Here is a 17,910-nt window from a genome sequence, read left to right on the forward strand (position 1 = left end):
TTGTGAATAAAATAACACATATGAAAGCATTTTGAAAAAAATCAATAAGTTATGTATTACAATAGGGAAGTCCATAGAGATGAAGTACATTAGGTCACTAAAGGCTGCAGAAAGGGAGGAATGGGGCGTGATTTCTAATGGGTATAGGGTTTCTTTTGGGAGTGATGAAAATGTTCTGGAATTAGTGGTGATGATCACACAGCCTCCTGAATATACTAAAAACCATTGAATTGTACATTTTTTTTTTTTTTTTTGAGACAGGATCTTGTTCTCTCAGCCAGGCTGGAGTACAGTGACGTGATCTTGGTTCACTGCAGCCTCCGCCTCCGGGTTCAACCAATTCTCCCACCTCAGCCTCCTGAGTAGTAGCTGGGATTACAGGGGCATGCCACCACACCCACCTAATTTTTGCATTTTAGTAGAAACAAGGTTTCATCATGTTAGCCAGGCTGGTCTCAAACTTCTGACCTCAGGTGATCTGCCCATCTTGGCCTCCCAAAGTACTGGGATTATAGGTGTGGGCCACAATAGCCAGCCAAATTGTAAATTTTTTAAAAGGGTGAATTTTTTGGTGTATCAGTTACATCAATTTTTAAACATGTAACTATACTAATTGAAAATTATCCCTTTTAATTGAAGTTATAAGAGAAATAAAAGTGTTTGGATTATATTAAGTGCTATGTTGCTGAACTGAATTAAAATCCAAAAATGCAGAAAATGAAACCTTTGATTATTGTTAACTGTGTAGTAGGATCAGTAATCTCTTTGTGGCATTTTATAGTTATTCATCTAATATTAAGGATTATGTAATATATGAAAAAATAATTTCCCCATTTTATGCTCATTCTTCATAATCATGCCAAAACTCAGCACAAAAAATTCTAAGTCACTGCCTGGCTGGCTGAGTCAAGGATACCTTCCCTACACTCACTTTGACGTTCTTCAAACCACAAACTCTAGAGCAGCCAGTTCTATCATTTTCAGTAATGACCTGATACTGAATATTGAAAACTGGCTTTAGTGAACCCTTTAGACTGCCTGCATTGGGAGGTAAAACTAATTAACAAGGATATTTCATAGTGCTACCTGAAATTAAATGACACTTCTTGGGAAGCGTGGTTTTTCAGCCATTTACAGTATTATATTCCTCATAGCCCTACATTTGGTTCTCCCTTAGGTATGAAGTATTTGTGGGAACTTGCTTAGTAGGCATTTTTACAAGCACGGTGACAGAATTTTGTAGATGCTTGTACTGGGAAGTAAAATTCCATATTGTAGTTATTAGAGGATAATTTGGTTTTTTTTTCTCTCTTTTTTTTGCAGTTAGGAGATATGAGTTTAAGTGATAATGCCAGCATGTGCCTGATGAGTATCATCAAAAAGCTAGCTGCCTTGAACGTCACAGAGAAAGACTATAGAGAAATCATCCACCGTTCACTCCTGGAGAAATTGAGGAAAGGTCTGAAGAGCCAGACAGAGGTATATAACTTTGTCTTTTAGGCACTACTGTTTGAGGCTGTGTTTTGTTTTGTTTTCCCACATTTGCTACTGTTGTATAGAAAAGTAGTAAGGCTTAGTGCATTTAATGAGAATATTTGATTGAGTACATAGTCACCAGACTTTTAATGGGAGTGGCACTAGAAAGGAGAGCAGTCACTTTTTTTCTTTTTTTTTTTTTGAGATGGAGTCTTGCTCTGTTGCCCAGGCTGGACTGCAGTGGTGTGATCTTGGCTCACTGCAACCTCCGCCTCCCGGGTTCAAGTGATTCTCCTGCCTCAGCCTCCAGAGTAGCTGGGATTACAGGCACGCGCCACCACACCCAGCTAATTTTTGTATTTTTAGTAGAGATGGGGTTTCATCATGCTGGCCAGGCTGGTCTCAAACTCCTGACCTCAAGTGATCCACTCGACTCGGCCTCCCAAAGTGCTGAGATTACAGGCATGAGCCACCATGCCTGGCCACCAGTCACTTTTGATCTAATACAGCTGTCAGGTTTTTTGTTTGTTTGTTTGTTTGTTTGTTTTTTGAGACAGGGGCTCACTTTGTTGCCCAGGCTGGAATGCACCACTGCACCTGGCTGATTTTTGTATTTTTTGTAGAGACAGGATTTTACCATGTTGTCCAGGCTGTTCTCAAACTCCTGGGCTCGAGCAATCCTGACTTTTTTTTTTTTTTTTTTTAACAGTGGAAATATTTTACTTTTAAAATATTATGTCTTTTCTGTTTCCTCATATTATCTCAGAAGCAAATTCTTTTTAAAATAAAATATTTTTTTCTTCACTTCATATTTACAGAGTATTCAACAGGATTATACCACGATACTTTCCTGTTTAATTCAAACCTTTCCAAACCAACTGGAATTCAAAGACTTGGTACAGCTTACTCATTACCATGACCCAGAAATGGACTTCTTTGAGAACATGAAGCACATTCAGGTAGAAGACAATTCTGCTTTTCCTAACTATGAAATACTTCAAACAGTTCTGCCTCATTTGGAAAGACATGTTTTAACTTTCCGAAAAGGTTTAAGCTTCTCTTTCCTTAGCCTTTATGATCATCATTGAAATTTGTATTAAGATGATCATTTCCTGGATTCTTGATTTCTTTGGTGGTATCACAAACCACAGTTAATAATAGTGTCGCTTTTCTCTGCCTTTTCCTAAGAAGTATAAATATTTTGGGTTCACTGTTAAACAAGTGCTATGGCTTCTATCTCTGAAAGCAAATCAAGGCACAGGTGTTTGCTCATGTAACACATAGACTGTGTTTTCTTTTTTTTTTTTTGAGACGTAGTTTCGCTCTTGTTGCCCAGGCTGGAGTGCAATGGCGCGATCTCAGCTCACTGTATCCTCCGCCTCCAGAGTTCAAGGGATTCTCCTGCCTCATCCTCCCGAGTAGCTGGGATTACAGGCATGTGCCACCATGCCCAGCTAATTTTGTATTTTTAGTAGAGATGGGGTTTCTCCATGCTGGCCAGGCTGATCTCGAACTCTTGACCTCAGGTGATCTGCCCACCTTGGCCTCCCAAAGTGCTGGGATTACAGGCATGAGCCACTGCGCCCAGCCACTCCTTTAATCTATTCATGAAAAGAGAATATGATACTAAAATGGAGCTGTTTGAAGGTGAGATTATTTAGTAACTAATTCATATTTTATCTAACTCATAGATCCACAGAAGAGCAAGAGCCTTGAAGAAACTTGCAAAACAACTAATGGAAGGCAAAGTTGTTCTGTCTTCTAAATCTCTTCAGAATTACATCATGCCTTATGCCATGACTCCAATTTTTGATGAGAAAATGCTCAAGGTAGGTCATTAGATCTAGGAACCAAGGACCTTCTTCCCATACCATGACACACTTTGCCAAAATATAGATGGAGTTGGTGGTGTCTGTGTTGATGTTACCACCGTAATTAGAGGTTTAGAATAGTTCTAAAGCTCTTAGAACTGTGCCTGACACGTAGTAAATGCTATCTAAATGATGGCTATTATCTGTGTTTTTTTCCTATTATTAGCTCACAAAGATCCACCACAAAATATTCTTCCTCCTAGAAATTATCACATTATTAAAATTGCATACTTTTATTTTTGTGTCATAGCACTTAAATCTGGTTAACTACCCTAGTGAGCAGTCATTATTTTCACAAATGACTCACAAGAAGTGAAATGAAATAGTAGGTATCATTAATACCGTACCAGGTACCAGGCACTATTTCAAGTGTTTCGTTCTCACAACAACTCAACCCTCTGGAGTAGGGTAGGGACTATTCTTCAAGTATTATTTTACAGGAGAGCAATCTGAGAAGAAGTGAGGTTATATAACTTTCTCAGAGACGCCCAGAATCAGAACAGATATTCGAACTTAGGGCTGTTTTAACCTTTATATTATATAGTGCCTAGAATGGTACCTGGCACATAGTAAAGACTAGATAAGTAATTATTGATTAAAAAGATTAATGAGGTCAAATGCAGTGGCTCACACCTGTAATCTCAGCACTTTAGGAGGCCAAGTCAGGTGGATCACTTGAGGTCAGGAGTTTGAGACCAGCCTGGCCAACATGACAAAAACCCATCTGTACCAAAAATATAAAAATTAGCCAGGCATGGTGGTGCATGCCTGTAATCCCAGCTACTCGGGAGGCTGAGGCAGGAGGATCACTTGAACCCAGGAGGCAGAGGCTGCAGTGAGCTGAGATTGTGCCACTGCACTCCAGCCTGGGCAACAGAGCAAGACTAAAAAAAGATTAATGAAAGGTGGTATTAAATGATCATATAAATTCAAATCTAATTACAGTGATGGCAGGATTTGGGACTTAAATTTATACTGTTGATTACATAGCTTTATACAATAGCAGATTTCCTCTGTTGTTTCAGGCTATTCAAAATGTTTAAAAGAATTATCTAAGTAGTTAAAAGATAGCTCTCTTATATTCTGGTTTAAAAAGCTAGTAAGCATAACCTAATTGTTTGATGCCATTGAAATATGAATGGCATGTAGACAGGAAAAAAAATAAAGTATACTTAGCTTTTTTTGGTGTTCACATGATATCTCCTTTTTTTGAGATGGAGTCTCACTCTGTCACCTAGGCTGGAGTGCAGTGGCGCAATCTCAGCTCACTGTAACCTCCACCTACCAGGTTCCAGTGATTCTTCTGCCTCAGCCTCCTGAGTAGCTGGGATTACAGGTGCCTGCCACCACACCCAACTAATTTTTGTATTTTTAGTAAAGATGGAGCTTCACCATGTTCACCAGGTTGGTCTGGAACTCATGACCTTAGGTGATGCACCCACCTCGGCCTCTCTAGGTGTTGGGATTACAGGAGTGAGCCACCGTGCCCTGCCAGTATATCCTTTTCTAGCCTTATATTTTTAACCTAATTATGACTTTACATTTCAAGTTGGTTTCTTATTGGTAGCTTTTGACTGGGTCTTGCTTTTTATCCAGTCCAACAACCTTTTAATTGGTATTTAGACCATTCGCATTTAATATGATTATTTATAAGGTTGTGTTTAGATCTGAGTCTTGTTATTTTCCATTTGACCCGATTTTTTCTTTTTTTCTCTTTATCTTTTTTTCTGCTGGATTAACTATACTTTTTTGAGATTTTATTTTATCTCCATTGACTTATTAGTTATTGAGGGATTTTTGCCATAGGTTTTGCCTCTCCATTCATTTTAAACTACACAGTACATTGTTGTCATTTTTGCTTTAAGTAGTCAATTATCTTTTAAGGAGCTCTTTGAAAATAAAGAGAAGGTCTTTTATATTTGCTTACACATTTATAGTTTCTGGTGCTTTTGTTTCTTTGTGAAGTTCCAGATATTCATCTGGTATCATTTTCTTCTTTTAATTATATTTTAAAATTTCTTATTTATTTGTTGTGGCAGGAAACAAAGGAGGATTTTTTTGTTGTTGTTTGTTTTTTGTGTGTATGTGCGTTTCTTGTTTTTTTGTTTTTGTTTGTAGAGACAGGGTCTCCTTTGTTGCTCAGGCTGGTCTTAAACACCTGGCCTCAAGCAACCCTCCCACCCCAGCCTCCAAAGTACTGAAATTACAGGCATGAGCCACTGTGCCTGGATTTCATTTTATTTCTGGCAAGAAGACTTCCCTTAATTTTTAGTGATTCACTCTTGCAGCTTTTGTTTGTCTTTGCTTGTCTTTGTTTTTGCAAGATAATGTTGCTGGGTATAGAATTCTCGATGGATAGGTTTATTGTGTTTTTGTTTTTGTTTTTTCCTTCTAGTACTTCAAAGTTGGTGCTCAACTGTATTCTGGCTTGTATTATTTCCAATGAGAAGTCATTCTTAACTTTGTTCCCCCGAATGTAATGTGTTTGGGGGTTGTTTGTTTTGTTTTGTTTGTTTGTTTGTTGTTGTTATTGTTTGGCCTGGCCCTTGTAGACAGTTTCTGGATTTTTTTTTAAGAAAAAAAGCAGTTTTTTCTTAACTGCTTTTAAAAATGTATCTCTTTACCTTTGGTTTTAAGCCATTTGATTATGAGTACCTTAGTGTCGTTTCTTTTATGATTCTTGTGCTCGGGGTTCATTGACCTTCTTGAATATATAGATATATAGTTTGCATAAAACTTGAAAATTTTCTTTTCTCTCTCTTTTTTTTTTTTTTTTTGGCGACAGAATCTCACTCTGTCACGCAGGCTGGAGTGAGAATGTCACTCTGTCACCCAGGCTGCAGTGGCACAATCTCTGCTTACTGCAACTTCTGCCTTCCAGGTTCAAGCGATTCTCCTACCTCAGCCTCTCTGGTAACTGGGACTACAGGCATATACCACCACTTTTGACTAATTTTATTACATTTTTGGTAGAGACGGGGTTTCGTTATGTTTTCCAGGCTGGTCTCAAACTCCTGACTTCAAGTGATCCATCCGCGATGGCCTCCCAAAGGGTTGGGATTGCAGGGTTGAGCCGCTATTCCCAGCCAACTTGGCAATTTTCGTATATTATTTCTTTAAATATTTTTGGGTCCCCTTCTTGCCTTTGGAGACTCCAGTGTACATTATTAGGTCACTTGAAGTTGTCCCATAGCTCAGAGACTTTTATATTGTTTTGCTTTTTTCATCTTTTTTTTATTTCTGGGTTTTATTTTGTTTCATTTTTCTGCTGCTCTGTCTTCAGGTTCACTAATCTTTTTTTCTGCATTGTCTAATCTGCTGTAAATCCCATCCAGTATATCTTCCCTCTCAGAATTGTCTTTTTTATCTCTAGAAGTTCAATTTCATCTTTTCAAAATATCTTTCATGTCTCTCCTTAACATTCTTATGCTTTCCTCTCACTTCTTTTATTTTTCTAAGTATTAAAGTTTTAACCACTTATAACCATATGAGAATTTTATAAATTATTGCCAAGCCTGCTAGAAAACTTGCACAGGGTCTCACTCTGTCTCTCAGGCTGGAGTGCAGTGGTATGATCATAGCTCACTGCAACTTCAAACTTCTGGACCCAAATGATCCTCGCACCTCAGCCTCCCAAGTACCTGGGACTCCAGGTGTACACCACCGCACCTGGCTAATTTTTAATTTATTTTTTGTAGAGATGGGGTTCTCGTTTTGTTGCCCAGGCTAGTCTCAAGTGATTCTCCCACACTGGCCTCCTGAGTAGCTGGGACTACAGGCAGGCACCACCATGCCCAGCTGTAATTTCTTATTAGGTGCCAGACATTATGAATTTTACCTTACTGGGTGTTGGGTACATTAGGATGTCTTTAAGTATTCCTGAGAATTATTCTCAGATGCAGTTAGGTTACTTGTGAACAGCCTAATTCTTTAGAATCTTGCTTTCAAGCTCTCTTAGGGCAGGAGCAGTCTTTAGTCTATGGCTAATAGGGTCCTGGTACTGAGACACTACCATTCTAAGGACCTAAATACCCAATGCCCTGTGTAGCATGAGGTATTTCACTCTGGCTGATGGGACTGTGAACTAGCCTCAACCTTATATGGTCTTTGATGATTGTTTTGCCTGTTCCCTTCTTTGGTTCTGTTCCCGTGTCTTCCTTACTCATGCTTACTGCTCAGTACTCAGCCGAAGACTCAAGGGGCTTGCTCTGTGCAGCTTCCCTCTGTGCAGCTCTTCTCTCTGGTGCTGTGCCCCGTGGACTCTAGCTACCGTAGCCTCAACCCTGTCTTCTAACTCAGGAAGACCACTGGGCTCTTTTTGGTTTCTCTTCCTGTGCTGCAACTTAACGGTTCTCTCCACAGAGTAAATTGGGGTAATTATAAGCCTCACTTTATTTATTTATTTATTTCAGAGATCACTGGCCTGCAGTGGTTGATATCCAAGGTTTGGAAACTGTTGTTTCATGTATTTTTTTTTTTTTTTTTTCCCCCGAGATGGAGTCTCACTCTGTGGCCTAGGCTGGAGTGCCGTGACGTAATCTTGGCTCACTGCAACCTCCGCCTCCCGGAATCAAGCGATTCTCCTGCCACAGCCTCCTGAGTAGCTGGGATTACAGGTGCTCACCACCATGCCCAACTAATTTTTGTATTTTTAGTAGAGACGAAGTTTCACCATGTTGGTCAGGCTGGTCTTGAACTCCTGACCTTGTGATCCGCCCGCCTCGGCCTCCCAAAGTGCTGGGATTACAGGCGTGTGCCACTGCACCTGGCCCGTTTCATGTGTTTTGCCTGCTTTTCTAGTTTAAGGTCTACAGGTAAATCCACTCTCTGTTTTTCATCATGGCCTGAAAGAGATGTCTCTGAGGCAGTGTACTTTTTTTTTTTTTTTTTTGATAAAAGTTGCAGAGTACATGTACAGGATGTGCAGGTTTGTTAACATAGGTAAACATGTGCCATGGTGGTTTGCTGTACCTACTAACCCATCACCTAGGTATTAAGCCCAACATGCATTAGCTAATTTTCCTGATTATCTTCCTCCCTTCGACCCCCACCACCCACAATGTACTTTTGAGGACTGAGTAGCACAATACGTAATTTTTGTCATTTGTCGGTTTTCTACATTGAATTTATTTCATTCGCTTTCTGTAGTCTTGAACCCATTAAGGACGTCTGAGTGGAAAAGAGTCCAAAATATGTTAATAGCCTTTAAAAGATGATGTAATTCCTTTAAATGGATAACATGTTTTCCTAGGGTTAGAGGGAAAAATGAGCATAGTTTGGGCATTCTTTCTCTTCTGTAATTACCGAGAACCTACTAAGTTTTTCAATATCCTGAGTTAGCCTTGCATTTTATTAGCAAATCTTTGTTCTGCATTGACACTCTGGATTTATTTTACAGCATGAAAATATAACCATTGCTGCCACAGAGGTTATTGGAGCCGTTTGCAAACATCTCTCTTGGTCAGCATATATGTATTACTTGAAACATTTCATTCATGTCTTACAAACGGGACAGATCAATCAAAAACTGGGTGTCAGGTATGGTCAAACTTCTTATTTTTGTTTTGTTTTTTAAATGTAATTTTAAAATATTTTCTGAATTAGTCTTTCTGTATCTCAGTTTACTTTTATCTTGTATTAAGAAGGTTATGCTAATACTTGTTAAAATTAAAAGTGCTAATAAAATAATTTTAATGTTTATTGGTGTTTAAATTTCCTCTCCTTTTATAGTCCAATGATATTAATAATCAAATGAACATTTCTGTGTACTTTTTTTTTTAACAGTTTGCTAGTAATAGTGTTAGAAGCATTCCACTTTGACCACAAAACTCTTGAAGAACAAATGGAAAAAATTGAGAATGAAGAAAGTAAGTTTCTTAAACTTTTTTCGTTTTTTTGTTGTTGTTATTGTTTTTGTTGTTGTTTTTTGAGACGGAGTCTCTCTCAGTTGCCCAGGCTGGAGTGCAGTGGCACGATCTCAGCTCACTGCAAGGTCCGCCTCCCAGGTTTGCGCCATTCTCCTGCTTCAGCTTCCTGAGTAGCTGGGACTACAGGCGCCCGCCACCTCGCCCGGCTAATTTTTTCGTATTTTTAGTAGAGACGGGGTTTCCCTGTGTTAACCAGCATGGTCTCAATCTCCTGACCTCGTGATCCACCCGCCTCGGCCTCCCAAAGTGCTGGGGTTACAGGCGTGAGCCACCGTGCCTGCCCCTTAAACTTTCTTAAACAGGATTTTTATCTTATTCTTGGATAGTTTATGATAATGAGTTAAAGATGGTGACAGTCAACTTATTCCCTTTGTCTGCTCTTACTAGCAATGGCCAGTTAATGAGTCAGGAGGGAAGCTAAAATGAATGGTTTAAGTATTCTTGGAAAACTTTATTTAACAGAAGAGAAGGTTAGTCTAAATTGTGTCAGTGAAAAAATGTGAGCTGTAGATTATTTATATAGAAATCCAATTTTATCACCTTCTTGTGTGAAAAGAGCATTACACAATGAATGGAAAGAAAGTGTAAGAAAATGAGTAATTAAAAATTAGAGCAGCAATTGGTGGAAAATCAACTGGATACAATGGAAAAAAATCAACAAAGCTAAAAATAAATAAGTATTTGAAAAGATTATAAATTGGACCAGGGACAGTGGCTCACAACTGTAATCCCAGCTACTTAGAAGATTATAAATTGGCAAATGCCTGACAAGATTGATCTGTAAAAATAGAAGATGTAATAAACATTACTAGGAATTAAAAAGGGTCACAATTAAGTCAAAAGGTATCTTTGTATTTATAAATTTGAATACTTGGCTGAGATGTACAAATTCTTAGAAAATATAATACAAAACTGACTTTAGAAGAAAATAGAAAATCTAGATAGATTTCTAACCATTAAAGGAATTGAATGCACAGTTAGGCTGGGGCATGGTGACTCATGCCTATAATCCCAGCACTTTGGGAGGCCAAGGCAGGTGGATCACTTGAGGCCAGGAGTTCGAGACCAGCCTGGTCAACATAGCAAAACCCTGTCTCTACTAAATATACAAAAAATTAGTTGGACATGGTGGTGCACACTTGTAATCTCAACTACTCAGGAGGCTAAGGCACGAGAATTGCTTGAACCCAGGAGGCAGAGGTTGCAGTAAGCTGAGATCACACTACTGCACTCCAGCCTGGGTGACAAAGCAAGACTCTGTCTCAAAAAAAAAAAAAAAAAAAAAAAAAAAAAAAAAAATTGAATCTGCAGTTAATCATCTGATGAAAACACCAGGCACAGATTGGTTTATAGCTAAGTTTTACCAACCATTCAAGGGGTAGATCATTTCAACCTATACCAGCTATTTCAGATGATTGGAAAAGAGGAATCCCCACTAACTTGTAAAATTGTTGTAATCGCATACCAGAAACTGACAAAGACTCTGTGGGCAGTTGGCTGTCATTAGGATTTTCATGCTCATGAATGGAGGGTGCTTTATTTGGTTAAGACGTTCCTGCCCCCCAAGCCTCCCAGTGTGTTCCCCAGTTACCCTGTACTTGCTATTCTGTGTTCTTTTATAATCGGCAGTTTATTTGTCTCTCTCATTAAACTCTAAACTGTGAGAAAGCAAAACCCATAGCCCTCTCATTTACTACTCTTTCCTCAGCACTTACCTTGCCTGCCCACAGTTGCTGATTAGATATTTTTTATCGGAAGTTGGATGTTGGTGGGAAAAACTGCTTACCACAACTGTGTGGTTTCCTTATTTGATTTAAGGTGACTTTTGTTGTTTATTAAACATAGATGCCATTGAAGCAGTTGAATTACCAGAGCCTGAGGCCATGGAATTAGAGCAAGTGGATGAGGAAGAGAAGGAAAATACATGCAAGAGTTTGTCAGACCAGGAACAGCCGGGAACCCCTGATCCAGCTGACTCTGGAGGGACATCAGCTAAAGAATCTGAGTGTATCACAAAGCCTGTCTCTTTCCTACCTCAAAACAAGGAAGAATTAGAGAGAACAATTAAAAATATCCAAGGAACCATAACCGGGGATATTCTACCCAGGCTACATAAATGTCTTGCATCTACGGTAATAAATTTATTTGGGGTCCAGCAGGTCTGTGTGAATTCTGGTGTTGCTGGAGCCCTGTCACACTGAGGCTTTTAGTGATTATTGATTGATTTCAGCTTTTAGATTTCCTTTTATCTCAACACTTCACAATTCACCCCTCTACTCTTATCTCTTCAACTTCAGGCTTATCCTGCTGCAACTAAGCAGTAACGCTCCTTCTTTATGATTTTGATGTGGTAGATAAATGCTTTTCCATCTCCAAAGTAGTTACTAAGAGACTCCCGTGTCCCAAAAGGTTATTAAAATTAGAATACGTTTCCCTTTTGTACTTTTTGGTTAGTTCTGCACTATTCAAAATTCATCTTTCTCTTAGTTAACAGGGATAATATTTAGCAGTGCGTTCTCATGAAGCCAGAGCCTTTCCTTCCTTCTCAGGGTGAAACACGGGTTGGCTAACGATGGCTCAGGGACTAAATCTAGCCTGTGGCCTGTTTTTGTATAGCTTTATTGGAACACGATTACCCATTTGTTTACATAGTGTTTAGTACTGACTTTTTATCACAACAGCAGAGTTAAGTCAGAGACCATAAAGCCAAAAATACTATCTGGCCCTCTTCAGAGAAAGTTTGCTAACTCCTGGCATATAATATTGATTTGTATTTTTCTATATTTTGTATATTTGTAAATAAACTTTTATTTGAGGCCCTGTATTTATATATACTAACAGTGTCACTCAAACACTTGACTGTTCCAACTGATACACATTTTATATGAGTTTCCTATACTTCACAGCAGTGAAAATCCACACTGGTGAAAATTTGGCTTTATTTTTTTTTCTGATGGCTTCTTCGAAAAGTAGAACATTCTTACTCCTGTTATTTTTATAATTTTTAGAGGGCTATCCTCAAATTAGAGATTTGGTTTATTTTTAAATAAACTTAGAAATGGGCTTAAGATCTATAGAAAGAGCTGTCTTTCTTTCTTTTTTTTAAATGATCATCCATCCTTCTAGAAAATTTGTCTTTCAAATACAAGGTTGCGGTATTGGTAGATCACTGATCCGTTTATTTTCATTTTAACTTAACCTAATGTTTCTTGCAGACTAAAAGAGAAGAAGAACACAAGCTCATCAAGTCAAAGGTTGTGAATGATGAGGAAGTGGTTCGCGTTCCATTAGCGTTTGCCATGGTTAAACTAATGCAGTCCCTTCCACAAGAAGTTATGGAAGCTAATCTGCCAAGGTATGTTTTGTAACAAATTAGAAGTTTAGTGAAACTCAAAAATTGCTTCTTTTCTTCCTTTTTTTTGAACCTCTTTTGTCAGGAAGAGGGAAAGTACTATCATAACTTGCTGTGGTTTGGAATCTTAACAGGGAAGATTTGAGTTATGAGTAATTAAGAGACAAAAGGATATGTATATGTTTAATTGCTTTGTTTATTTGATTAGTCATTTTTCAACTTCTCATTTTCTAGTATTTTGCTGAAAGTGTGTGCCCTACTCAAGAACAGAGCCCAAGAAATCAGAGACATTGCACGCAGCACCCTTGCGAAAATAATAGAGGATCTTGGTGTGCACTTCCTCCAATATGTTTTAAAAGAATTACAGACTACCCTTGTCCGTGGATACCAGGTAAATTGCATCTTGTGCTTTATATTCAAGTTCTGTTGGAGTTAAAATATTTGCAATTTGAACACTGCAAGTTATGGAACTTCGGGCCTGGCTTTAATAAATTTGATCCACTGAGACACTGAGCAGTAATATTCAAAAGTTTCTAATTAGTGTTAAGGAAATCTGTTATTTAAATAGTTCCTATATCTGATTTTTAAAAGATCCTCATAGGCTTGGGTTACATGACCTACCTTTTTCTCTCAAATTACTTCCTATCAAGCTTTATATTCTCTGAGTTCTTAGTATAATTATTTTTGAATGTGTATTGACTGTATTATCACTGGTGTGAACAATAAAGAAGATACATATTTGTTTAAGAGTTGGAATATAAAATGTAAGGTATAAAATAAGGGGCTGGGTGCGGTGGCTTATGCCTGTACACCCAGCACTTTGGGAGGCCAAGGCAGGGAGATCACTTTAGGCCAGGAGTTCAAGACCAGCCTGGTTAACATAGTGAGACCTCTTCCCTACAAAAACCAATAATAAAAATAACCAAGCTTGATGGCACATGTCTGTGGTCCCAGCTACTCAGGAAGCTGAGGTGGGAGGATTGCTTGAGCCTGGAAGGTCAAGGCTGCAGTGAGCTGGGATTGTGCAACAGAACTCCAACCTGGGCTACAGAGTGAAACCCTGTCTCAAAAAAATAAAATAAAATAAGAGCACTAAGTGGAATACGCAGCACTCCGAGTGGTTATGTGGTATCTAGCCCCTTGCTGCTCCAACCATGGCACCTGGACAGACAGTATTTGCAGCATCTGGGGCTTGTGAGAAATACAGGATTTAAAGGTCCTACACCTGACCTACAGAAACTGCATTTTCATATGATCCCTGGGTGATTTGAAGTTTGAGGAACGCTGTAGCTTGTTCTTTTCAAGTAAGCAGCCATGTTACTTGTTGGGTTGGGGATGAAGAATGATGCTTGAAGAAAACAATTTTGGTACCATCTATATGATTAAGACTCCTGGTAGCTAGCTTCACCTTGTACATCCTAGTTTGTTAATGGGTAAGGTTCCTAGTCTATAGACTGTAAGTCTAACACACTAAGAAATGTCATATTCATTTTGACTATCTTTCTTTGTATAGATTTTTAGTAGTTGCTCTATAGATTACAATATATTAACTTAACTTTCAATAGTCTACTGAGAATCAGTGTTTTACCAATTCAAGTGGAACGTAGAAACCATATCACCCTGTATGTCCCTTTGCCCTTCACCCTTTGTATTATAGCTCTTTATGTATTAACATCTCCGTATATTGAAAACTTCATTAGGCAGTATTACAATTTTTACTTATAACTGTCAAACAAGTTTTCAGCACTCAAGAGGAGAGTAGTCTGGGCCGGGCACAGTGGCTCACGCCTGTAATCCCAGCACTTTGGGAGGCCCAGGCGGGCGGATCACGAGGTCAGGAGATTGAGACCACTCTGGCTAACACGGTGAAACCCCATCTCTACCAAAAATACAAAAAATTATCCGGGTGTGGTGGCGGGCGCCTGTAGTCCCAGCTGCTCGGGAGGCTGAGGCAGGAGAATGGTGTGAACCTGGGAGGCGGAGCTTGCAGTGAGCTGAGATTGCGCCACTGCACTCCAGCCTGGGCGACAGAGCGAGACTCCGTCCCCCACCCCCCCCCAAAAAAAGAGGACAGTAGTCTGTTCTACCTAGATATTTACTGTTTCTGCTGTTCTTCCTTCATTTCTGAATTTCCACACTTCTTTCTAATATCATTTTCCCGTAGTCTAGAGGGTGTCCTTTAGCAATGCTGTGGAGCAGGTGCGGTGGGAACAGAGTCTCTTAGTTTTCTTCTATGAATGTCTTCCTTTTACCTTCATTCCTGAAACATATTGTTGCTGGATATATAATTTCACTTTAATGGTTCTTTCTTTTTAGCTGTTTAGTTCTTTCCTTTAAAAATACTGTTCTACTTCCTTCCAACCTGTCTTTTCTTTTTTTTCCACATCAGGCAGATAATGCCCAACTATTGTAACAAGGTTGAAGGAGACACATCTCACACATAAACACAAAAACCCCATCTTCACACTTACAAATTATGAAGCATCCCTTCCTGCCTTTCTGATGAGTTATTCAATTTGTCGCCCCCTTCTTACTAATGTGCTGTTTATCTTCGGCTGCTTTAAAGGCTTTGCCATTATTTTTCAGCAGTTTGATCATGATGTGTCTAAGTGTGGATTTCTTTGGGTTTACTTTGTGTGGCATTTGCTGAGCTTCTTGGCCACATTTGAAGACGATTCAGCCAGTATTTGTTTGTGTTTTTGTTTCATTTTGTTTTGTTTCTGGAGACAGTCTTGCTCTGTCACTCAGGCTGGAGTGCACTGGTGTGATCTTGACTTACTACAACTTCCATTTCTCAGGTTCAAGCAATTCGCATCCCTCAGCCTCCCAAGTAGCTGGGATGACAGGCATGAGCCACCACGCTCAGCTAATTGTTTTTGTATTTTTAGTAGCTATGGGGTTTCATCATGTTATCCAGGCTGGTCTCAAATTCCTGGCTTCAAGAGATCTGCCTGCCTCAGCCTCCCAAAATGCTGGGATTACGGACATGAGCGACCGCACCCAGCCCCAGTATTTTTTAAAATAAGTTTCCTGCAGTGCACTCTTTCTCCTCTCCTGGGACTCCAGTGAAATGAATGTTTGTTTTTCTCCCACTGGTTCCTGAGGCTGTATTCATATATATATATATATATATATGTATGTATTTTGCTCTTCTTCCACTCTGTTTCGGTTGGATAATTTCTTTCAGTCTATCTGCGGGTTAACTGACCCTTCCCTCTTTCATATCTTTCTGCAACTGAGTTCATCCAATGAGTTTCTTATTTCAGTTTTTGGGTTTTTCAGTTCTAAAATATTCATTTATTTTTTCTTTAGATCTTCTATTTCTTTGCTGACACTTAATTTTTGCATTCGTTTAAGTCTTTCTGCTAGAAAACTGGGACTTTATTTTTCCCACTCTGCCATGTGCCTCCTGCAGCTGTGCCCATGTCAGGGGCCAAACAATGGCAAGACAGAAAGAGAAAAGCAACTAGACTAGGCCAACCCTCTCAGAACTATAGTTCCAATGAATGTAGAGGAAACTTCCCCTCCCAGAGTTGTAGCTCCACCCATCCCCATTTCAAGGCCACTGCCACCACCACAGCATTGTGAGACATGGTCTATTGGGAACTGGACATACAAGGAGAAATACATCTCTGTTCTTGAGGATTCATGCACACATTTTTAAGGAACACCTGAGGTATTTAAATGAGTAGCCCTTTTTTTCTCTAACCATCTGTTCTTCAAGTCTATCCCATTATTTGTTAAAATAACTAAATTAGAGTTGAGAGAACAACTGATTTCAGCTTTAGTATTAATCATGTAGACTGTACCAAAATTGTTCTCTTCGAGCATCACTCGTCATCCTCACCCCCACCAAGAGGATTTTTTACAGTTATAGGAAAGTTGGGCACAGTGGTATGCACCTTTAGTGCCAGCGACTCAGGTGGCCGAAGTGGGAGGTGAACACCTTGAGCCCAGAGTATTCAAAACCAGCATGACAACATAGCAAGACCCTGTCTCAAAATATATATATATAAATTTCACAGCAAAGTTTTCAAATACAGATGCTTTTTGACTTTTTTGATGAGACAGTGTCCCAATAAATCCATTATAAAGTTGAAAAATCATAGATCAAAACAATGTAAATTGAGAACCCGTCTATATATAAAAGTACTTAAAGATCACAAGTAGGGGCCGAATGCTGTGGCTCACACCTGTAATCCCAGCACTTTGGAAAGCTGAGGTGGGCAGATCACTCGAGGTCAGGAGTTCAAGACCAGCCTGGCCAACATGCTGAAACCCTGTCTCTACTAAAAAATAGGTATATATAAAAATTAGCTGGGCATGGTGGCACATGCCTGTAATCCCAGCTACTTTGGAGGCTGAGGCATAAGAATTTCTTGAACCCAGGAGGCAGAGGTTGCAGTGAGCTGAGATCGCACCATTGCACTCCAGCCTGGGCGACAGAACAAGACTCTGCCTCCAAAAAAAATAAAAGATCACAAGGAGGTACATAAGAAACGGTACCTTTAAGACCCAATCTATGTTTTGACAACTAAATGTGTTTCCTTAGCCTATGACCATTATCCGATATTTACCTTGATAATTTCACAGCCCTAGAAGCAGCATAAAGAATTCAAAAAGCTTGAGAGGCAGGATAACCTGTTGTAGAGCCTGAGACTGGCTTCTAATCTTCACTCCACCAGTTCCTACCCATGACCTCTTTGTGCCTCAGCTTCCTCATCTAAAAACTGCTCATAATGTAGTACCTACTCCATAGACTGGCTGAGTGAGGCTTAAATGATGTAATACATGCAAGGTATTCATACAGTACGTACCCTGTAGTAAGCGCTTAGGAAACATCAACTTGGTTGCTATGGGGTGCAAAAACTTGTTTCCTTCATAACCTTTTATTTACGAGCTTTGATTGCATTTAACATGGGCAAGCTCCTTAATTCACAGGTTGATCTTCTTTTTTTAAAGTTCGAGACTCTTGGCCAGGCACAGTGGCTCACACCTGTAATCGCAGCACTTTGGGAGGCTGAGGCAGACAGATCACCTGTGGTCAGGAGTTCGAGGTCGGCCTGACCAACATGATGAAACACCACCTTTACTAAAAGTACAAAAAAAATTAGCCAGGCATGGTGACGGGTGACTGTAATCCTAGCTACTCGGGAGGCTGAGACAGAAAAATCTCTTGAACTCGGGAGACGGAGGTTGCAGTGAGCCGAGATCGCACCATTGCACTCCAGCCTGAGCTACAAGAGCAACACTCTGTCTCCAAAATAAATAAATAAATAAATAA

At 39.4% G+C, this 17,910-nt stretch overlaps 1 protein-coding gene across 1 annotated transcript in view; it reads left to right on the forward strand.

Moving 5' to 3' along the window:
- The window catches only part of UTP20 (UTP20 small subunit processome component), a 109,336-nt gene that overhangs the window by 66,165 nt on the left and 25,261 nt on the right, over positions 1-17,910 (forward strand). The window contains 8 exon segments of the mRNA XM_017887242.1: positions 1,324-1,479; positions 2,295-2,435; positions 3,168-3,305; positions 8,746-8,885; positions 9,132-9,214; positions 11,120-11,406; positions 12,490-12,629; positions 12,861-13,017. Of these exon segments, the coding sequence (XP_017742731.1) occupies positions 1,324-1,479; positions 2,295-2,435; positions 3,168-3,305; positions 8,746-8,885; positions 9,132-9,214; positions 11,120-11,406; positions 12,490-12,629; positions 12,861-13,017 (1,242 nt within the window).

This window comes from Rhinopithecus bieti, unplaced genomic scaffold (genome assembly GCF_001698545.2).
Source record: "Rhinopithecus bieti isolate Rb0 unplaced genomic scaffold, ASM169854v2 scaffold_15133, whole genome shotgun sequence".
Lineage (NCBI taxonomy): Eukaryota > Metazoa > Chordata > Mammalia > Primates > Cercopithecidae > Rhinopithecus > Rhinopithecus bieti.